Here is an 8,476-nt window from a genome sequence, read left to right on the forward strand (position 1 = left end):
CTCGAACCCGCCGGCTCAGGCAATCCACTCACCTCAGCCTCCCAAAGGCGCGGGATTACAGGCTGAGCCACCGAGCCCGGCTATGAATTTTTTTTTTATTGGAGTCTCATTCTATTGCCGAGGCTGGAGTGCAGTGGCATGCTCATGGCCACCCCAGCGTCAACCAGCTGGGTTCCAGCAATCCTTCCACCTCAGCCTTCCAGGTAGCTGGAACTACAGGCACTCGATAGTATGCCCAGTTAATTTTTGATTTATTGTAGAGATGAGGTCTTGCCAAGTTGCCCGAGCTGTTCTCGAACCTGCAAGCTCAGGCAGTGTACTCGCTTCAGCTTCTCAAAGTGCTGGGATTACAGGCTGAGCACTGAGCATAGCCCATAATGAATTTCAATGTGTCATTTCTAGCAGTGAGAACTAGATCCAGTAAAGAACTGGAAAAAAAGTCCAGATCATAGAGAAAGGATCTCTTCCCCAGGGGCAATGGAGGCATCCACAAAGCTGTGTTGCTTTGGGGCATTTAGGTTTGCTGTGCAGGCCCAGCCACTTGATGTGTGCAGGGTGGAAGCCAAGCCCTTGGCTCCATCAGCAAACACCAAAGCTTCTGCAGCTCGAAGTCACCACAGTGCGCTCATTACGTCCTTGTTGACATGACCTTTCTGCTTGTGTTTCTAGTGCTCATTAGGACGTCCATGTAAGACTGAGGTGACTTACTGTACTCTCATGCCCCAACGCTGAAAGGTGGCACAAACCTCCAATAAAAGAACCTGGGTGTCAATCTTTTTGCAGCTTATTCCCTATTGGCATGGCCATGTTACTTCATCCCTGGGAGCTGCGACTTCTAACTGTAAAATGGTGCTCTGAGCTGAGCCCCAGGGTTCCGTGTACCCCAGAGTTCCATGTACAAGGGACAGTGCCTGTCTCCAGAGAGGACAGTGATATCCCTTTGCTCAAGGGATCTTTCCCCTGAAATCCCCCTCTTCTAATCTTGCTGTGCTGCCAGCAGAACCCAATGTCCTTTACGGCCCAGCCTAAGGATCAAGAATGCTGATTAGACCTCTGCCTCACTGCTCAGGAACCAGACATTTTGCGACTGACTTCTCTGGCACCATACAGAAGAAAGACACAATAGGTAGAGTTTTTTGGCTTTTTATTTAGACATGGAATTTTTCCTTTTCATATAACTTATCTAATTAAAATATTCATCTTGGTAGTTACCACAAAAAAGTAACATAGAAAATTGTATTTACATTTTGGGACCAAGATACAAATGAGGAGCAGGATGACACCTTGCTCCTTTCCCTCCCGCTTCCCAGAAAGAGAAAGCCCCAAAGAAACTGTTCATTACACCAAGGATCACAAAGAGTTAATTTGTAATTTGGTGATTTGTATGTAGTGTAGCACAGAAAAAAACCGCACAAGTTTTCACACGAGACCAAAGGTTCAACGTCATCCTGTGTCTGCTATGCAGCCATTTCAATAAGCCAGGTGAGGAGGTCGTTTAGAAATGTGGCTTCTCCTCTGCCCCCTTACTCTTCGCACCAAGTCACAGCCCCTGATGCAGATGACCTGGGGAGAGGAAAAGATCTGGCTCTATGCAAACAGGGGTCATCAAAAGTCTTTATATGCCAAAAATGGATACTGACACTGGGATAAACCATCACGTGTCCTTTCTTCCCTCCCTGCCTAAAGACTCCTAATAAGAGAAATTAAATCATACGCAACTGAATCTAAGACAATGGCTTCAATGACAAAGACTTGAACACACAGCTAAGAGAGCAATTCAAGGTGGCAGACACCTAAAAAAAAAAAGAGTCCAGGTAACAGACATCTGGCATCTGACCCAGGTATTCATCTGGTCTCAAGTAAGAGGATTCCTAATATCAGAGGTTGGGGGGTGGGGGGCAGGCTAGGGGATCTGGGTGGAACAGGGTACGTGTGACCGAAATAAGTAACGCTTTACCCAGTTCAAAAGTGCAGCCAAAGCCGGGCTCGGTGGCTCAGCCTGTAATCCCGTGCCTTTGGGAGGCTGAGGTGAGTGAAGTGCCTGAGCCCACGGGTTCGACACCCCGAAATCAGCCAGGCGTGGTAGCGCATGCCTGTAATTCCAGCTACTTGGAAGGCTGAGGCGGAAGGATCGCCGGAGCCCAGCAGGTCGAGGCTGCGGTGGCCGGGAGCAGCCACTGCACTCCAGTCTGGGCGACAGAGTGAGACTCCAACTCAAAAAAAAAAAAGTGCAGCCAATTAAAACATAGCACTGCACATCCTGTTCCAACAGATACATGACAGTAGCACACAGTGGCCAGTCAGAGCGGCTGCTGCACAGATCTCCTGCATAGCTCTGGAGTCCAAAGCTGAGGTCTCCAGAATGGTTAAAAGTGTGGGTTGTAGCTAGGCTTGGAGAAAGCTTGTTAGTCTGCCGCTCAGGCTTCCCAAGGACACACATCTCAGATGTGCAGTATCTGCCTCCACTCAGGTCACGACCAAGGAGTCTTACGTGTTCTTCAACAGCCGGAAAGGATGCGGATGCTGCCCTCCAGATTCTGATCTCGCTCCTGTGTCTGCTGGACCTTGATGGATACCTGCATGGCTTCCCCAGCCTGACACTGCAGCCCACAGTCCCTACGCTGGTCCTTCCTCCCAAATCCTGACTTAAACACTCGGAAGGGAGAGAGTGCATCAGCTGCAAAGTTCTCCATCAAGCACAGTCAATTATGTGCTCTTCCAGTCACATGAAAGAAAAGGCAAAAACAAAACTAAATTCCAGCACAGCATTACAACTTCTAAAGCCATTGGCTTCTCCTAGTGTTTTGCAGAACAAGAGATTAAAGTGCTGGCTTTTAAAACTCTAAAGCTATAAAAGCCCTGCTGTGTGTGTGTGTGTATGTGTGTGTGTGTGTGTGTGTGTGTGTGTGTGCTGGCTTTTAAAACTCTAAAGCTATAAAAGCCTTGCTGTGTGTGTGTGTTTCCCCCATGCTGGTGAGGAGAAGGAAAGCCAGGGAGGGTTTAAAAAAAAATTAAAATTTTGAATCAAAACTGGAAACTGTAAAACTGTGCAAATTAATCTCCCAAGGTTCTGTGTCCTCTAATGAGACTCATAGGGGAAAAAAAGGGTAAGAAGTGGCAAAAAGGAAGGGTTTCGGAAAGATTCTAGACTTTTACAAATAACCTCCCTTAATAAATACTGTTGAGAAAGTAAAAGGAGATGCATCACACGGGAATACTGTGCTGACAAGGGTCAGAGCGGGGTCCACCTGACACTTCCTGTCTCCATGTCGAGGACTCCTGGGACAGGCAGCCTGGCGTTCATCCTTGCCCTATGCAGGTACCACCAGGCTCTGGGGACACCTAGTCCTCTGTCTGGACCACAGTTCACTTGGGGAGAGCTGGGATGAGGGAATGACTTCCACTAGGCTTTCGTCTAATTTTAATAACAGACCCAGAAAGTAAAAGGCTATGCGTGTGGGAGAGGGCAGAAACAAAACCAAAAACACCTGGGGTATAATATAAATACAATCTGGGGGCAATATTTATTAATTAAAACTCATGTCTTATAGTTTGCAAAGGTGCTAATGAACAACAAAAGTCTAATTGATCTTAAAATCCTTAGTGAGACCAAGGCTTCACATCTTCTTCAGAACTCTGAAGTGTGCTCCAGGCAGGGAGGCGGGGCTGTGGCACGAGGATCCAGGGGCAGCACCTGCAGACCGCAGGACTCAGAGACCAAGAGGTTCCACAGAGCAAAAGACTCTGGTCTCCTGTGGAAGCTCCATTCCCCAACCCCCAGTGGCCTTGCATTCCTGCCCCCCCAATTCCATCTCCAAGGCAAGTCCTCAGTTTATCGACGGGAGAATCTGTTCTTGAAAGCTTTAATTGTCTTGGCCATCATTGGGGCAATTTCTGGGAAGAGAGACGGAGGCAGTTATTTCAGATGTGGCAGCTTAGACTGGTGATTTACAGCCAAAGCCAAGCCTTGCTACTCTCTGCGATGCACCACCAGAAAGACACAAGAAGTATCTGCTCACACTGCAATAAAAGCAACACTGCATAGCAGATGTTCTCTCTAACCTCCTGCACAAGGTTAAGGGCTTGGCCAACCAGCCCACTGCTGTACGTGGAATGGAAATTTTTTTTTTTTAAGATTAGAAAAGATAGTTTATTTAGAAAGTAAATGGGGGGAAGGGGAGGGAGAGAGAGAGAGAGAGAGAGAGAGAGAAAAGATTCACCTCTCCAGCGTAGGAGAGGGGGCCAGAGCTTAGGAAATGTGACAGTGGCCACAGCACAAAGAGCACATGGCCACACCAGAGTCTGTAAAGCAATGGCTGGAACTGAAATTCTATCCTTGCCAGACTAATGGCTTCATTCTGCCTTAAAAATAGTCAACCCAGCCGGGCTCGGTGGCTCAGCCTGTAATCCCACGCCTTTGGGAGGCTGAGGTGAGTGGATTGCCTGAGCCCGCGGGTTTGATACCCGCCTGGGCAGCGAGACCTCATCTCTACAATAAATCAAAAAATCAGCTGGGCGTGGTAGTGCATGCCTGTAATTCCGGCTACTTGGAAGGCTGAGGCGGAAGGATCGCCAGAGCCCAGCAGGTCGAGGCTGCGGTGGCCGGGAGCGGCCACTGCACTCCAGTCTGGGTGATAGAGTGAGACTCCAACTCAAAAAAAAAAAAAGTCAACCCAATAAATAGCACCCCTGTGCCCCAGTCTGTCCAGTGTGGCACAGGTCTAAGAGGAGTTGTGCAAATACCGCCTGAAGAGAGCTAGGCTGCCTCCTGACCACTTAACCTGGGCACAACTGAAGCTCAAGCCAGGACTCCCTCTCATAGGCCATGCAGTGATAACAGAATACAACTTTTCTTAAGTTAGGACACCCCCTTAGGATACTGGGGATAGTCTGTGGCCATAAAGTTAATAAAGTACAAAACAGACCCGGGTAGATACAAATATTCAAAAGCAATAGTTTTAAGATAATTGAAGCCAGGCTCGGTGGCTCAGCCTGTTATCCTGCGCCTTGGGAGGCTGAGGTGAGTGGATTGCCTGAGCCCGCGGGTTCGAGACCCGCCTAGGCAACTTGGTGAGACCTCATCTCTACAATAAATCAAAAAATTAGCCGAGTGTGGTAGCACGCGCTTATAGTTCCAGCTACTTTGAAGGCTGAGGCGGACAGATTGCCAGAGCCCAGCAGGTAGAGGCTGCGGTGGCTGGGAGCAGCCACTGCACTCCAGTCTGGGTGACAGAGTGAGACTCCAAAATAAAAAATAAAAAAGATTATTGAACCACAGCAAGATGGACCATCATTTAGTTGTTAATAATAGTATTCAGAACCTGTGTTATTGCCTAGAGAAATAGGTTTACGTTTAGGTTTGGCACTCAAGAGGAGTGCCAAAATGCACGGTCACTGTGATGACAATTTAAAGACGCATGTGCACTATGGACAGAGCAGGGAAAGGAGAGCCTGACATTTAGGCCAGCTGTGTGCAAGGCACTATGCACACATAACATCCAGACACAAGTGCCACAGTGACCGTGACATTAAAAGGGCTAAAACCCAGTGAAATGTCTACGCAGGACCCCACTCACTCTTCACAGTGGGTTTCCTCGGGTCATAGGAAACAGTGCTGCTGACCACCGGCACCAAGTGGGCACTGCTGGTGCTGGGGCCGTCATAGGCCGGCTCATCAGGGCTGGGGTTAAAGCTGTGGCTGCTGCTGCTGGCAGGGACATGACTACTTCCCATGGGGTATGGAGCTGGTTTAATCCTGTAACACAGAACAAAGTGGATCAGTCGTGGGTACAAGTCTGCTCTCAGCATAAACAACCTGAAGTTTGCCCATACAAGGATCAATTCACTCTGTGGTTTGGACCACGGGCCCCACAGCCTGGATTGTGGTGGCGGCTCAGGGATGTCTGCAAGAGCCTTTCAGAATAAATGATAATCTCAAGTAACCTTTCATTGTTTGGGTGTAAATCTGTGTTTTGAAAATGCTAACGTGAGCCAGGCTCGGTGGCTCAGCCTATAATCCCATGCTTTGGGAGGCTGAGGTGAGTGGATTGCCTGAGCCCAGCAGTTCGAGGCTGCGGTGGCCAGGAGTGTGCCACTTCCTTCCAGCCTGGGCGACAGAGTGAGACTCCAACTCAAAAAAAAAAAAAGAGAGAAAGAAAATGCTAACGTGGCTTAGGCAAAACAATTTAGTCATCACAGAAATATGTGAAGGTCAAGTGCTGAGCCAGTCAAGGTCTGCCTCCAGAGTCCACACTCCACACTGCTTTGCTTTTACCAAAAACGAATCGCTTCCCACCCCTACAGCTATCTCTTATGCAAAACCTAACAGGAGCAAAGATCTTACTTGACTTTCTCAGGGACAGCTGCTCCTCCTGTTCCAAACTTCTCCTGCCTCCGCCGGACATCACGAGGTGGCTTGGCCACAGAGTTGACAAAGGCCATCTTTGCTTGTCGGCCTGTGGAGAAATAAGGTGATCAATATCTGCCTTCCTGAGCAGAGATGCTGCAGTTATTTCAATAATCCACAGGTTTTTCCAGTGCCCTGACTCCGACTGTAGGGTAGCATGGACCACAGCAGGAGAAACACCCACCCCATGCACCTTCTGCAAATGCAGGGGACTTGGAGGCCCCCCATTTTGCTGGTGCTTCCCGGCATCCCAATTCACCTTTGGGCTTATTGGCATGTGCGGATTGGATATTCTTTGTCAGGACTCGCAGCCGCTGCTCTCGGGCATCCTGCAGCCGCAGGTACATTTCCCGCCACGACTCATACTCTTCCGGTCTTTCCTCCTTAAAGTCTCGGTGACAGTGAACCTTCCATAATTGATCTGTGTCTTCAATTAATACCTGAGCGAAACCAGGACACAATTTATACACAAGCACCCTTCCATATCTTTTCCCTATTAGTTAGTCATCTAGGAGTGGCCAGTTTCCTAATCATTTTTTGGTCTTTGTGGTAGTATAAAAATAACACAATTCTAGGAAAAATCAAATCACTAATGTTTAAGAAATGCTAAGTGGGAGGCACTATGCTGTTTACTTTTGGATGGTTGTGACAGAAGATTACACGGGAATTAGTTTTCCTTTACAGAACTTGTAAAGGGGGATGAACTGATTCAGGTTCCCCAGTACCACGGTGAACTGTGGTGGCAAGGAGGCTAGGCCACAGACCACTCCTAGAGATAGTCAACGTGATCAAAAGAGTGTATCCACATTACAAGAAGGATTTTTGGATATATGTGAATGTCTCCAGGAGAATCCAGTAAATCACCAGACACCTGAGATCCAACACAAAGTGTGGTGCCCGCCCTGGGTCCTAGATGCTTGTTCTGCTGCCAGAATCCTCCCTTGACCTTGATGACAAGTCAAGCTCAAGGGAGGTTTAAGTGTGTTTTTCCCTCTCTTTGGTTTTTTTTTGAGTTGCTCCCAGCCACCGCAGCCTCGACCTGCTGGGCTCCAGCGATCCTTCCGACTTAGCCTTCCAAGTAGGCGGAACTACAGGCGCGCGCTACCACGCCCGGCTAATTTTTGATTTATTGTAGAGATGAGGTCTCGCCAAGTTGCCCAGACAGGTCTCGAACCCGCGGGCTCAGGCAATTCACTCACCTCAGCCTCCCAAAGGCGTGGGATTACAGGTTGAGCCACCGAGCCCGGCTTTTCTCTCCCTTTGAATCCCACCCTGATTCCAGCACAAGAGGTCCACTTAAGACGCCAAGCGCAGGTGCTACTAATTTGCTTGTTTAAAGGCCTAGAGACAAACCAAACATGCCCAGAACAATGTTCTGACCACTGGTCTGCCCTTCAGCCATGGCAGAGCCACAGGGACAAGCTATTTCTGGAGACATAAGCTAGGAAACTGCCCTCTTCACACCCAGACAGGATACTTACATGATTGTATTCTTCTATACGATACAATTGATCAGGTGTGCACCTCTCCAGAACGGGTTCAAGAACAGAATACGGGACTCCTCCCACTTCAAAGATTGCTGCAGAGAAACCAAGGATAACAGTGCTGAAGAGTAGCCAAGTCATCCAGTGATAAGGTCCCAGAGCTACAGTGTACTTGAGAGCTGAAGATAAGCATGTGACTTACAATCGATGTTGTTCTTAAGTACTCGGATACACTGCTGGTGCAAGGTCATCATCTTGGGAAGATAGGCACACTTGGAACCAGAATACACCTGCATTTTGGAATTCATCCTGCGTCCAGTGAATCCAGTTTCTTCTTCTTCCTGGGGTGAAGAGAATGCTAGAGGGCAAGAGAAACCCAAAAGGAAATCACAAAAGGCCCTATATGATCCAATGAAAACTCTCCTTCCACCCATCCTCAGCCACTCACTTGCCTTCCTTGAAGGCAAGCAATGCCACTAGTTTCTTATGGATCATTCCAGCAACTTTATCCAAATATAAGCAAATATGTATCTTTTTTTTTTTTTGAGTTGGAGTCTCACTCTGTCGCCCAGACTGGAGTGCAGTG

General features: G+C 48.3%; 1 protein-coding gene across 1 annotated transcript in view; it reads right to left on the reverse strand.

Annotated features, from left to right (window-relative positions):
* Positions 1-3,496: 3,496 nt before the first annotated feature.
* The window catches only part of ELOA (elongin A), a 54,477-nt gene continuing 49,497 nt past the window's right edge, over positions 3,497-8,476 (reverse strand). The window contains exons 10-15 of the mRNA XM_008061816.2: positions 8,093-8,248; positions 7,888-7,985; positions 6,666-6,846; positions 6,344-6,455; positions 5,577-5,755; positions 3,497-3,894 (exon numbers count right to left, since the gene is read on the reverse strand). Of these exons, the coding sequence (XP_008060007.2) occupies positions 3,833-3,894; positions 5,577-5,755; positions 6,344-6,455; positions 6,666-6,846; positions 7,888-7,985; positions 8,093-8,248 (788 nt within the window). The 3' untranslated portion in view covers positions 3,497-3,832. The remainder of the gene's footprint in view (positions 3,895-5,576; positions 5,756-6,343; positions 6,456-6,665; positions 6,847-7,887; positions 7,986-8,092; positions 8,249-8,476) is intronic.

This window comes from Carlito syrichta, unplaced genomic scaffold (assembly GCF_000164805.1).
Source record: "Carlito syrichta isolate Samal-C Ts95f unplaced genomic scaffold, Tarsius_syrichta-2.0.1 Scaffold305620, whole genome shotgun sequence".
Classification (NCBI taxonomy): Eukaryota; Metazoa; Chordata; class Mammalia; order Primates; family Tarsiidae; genus Carlito; species Carlito syrichta.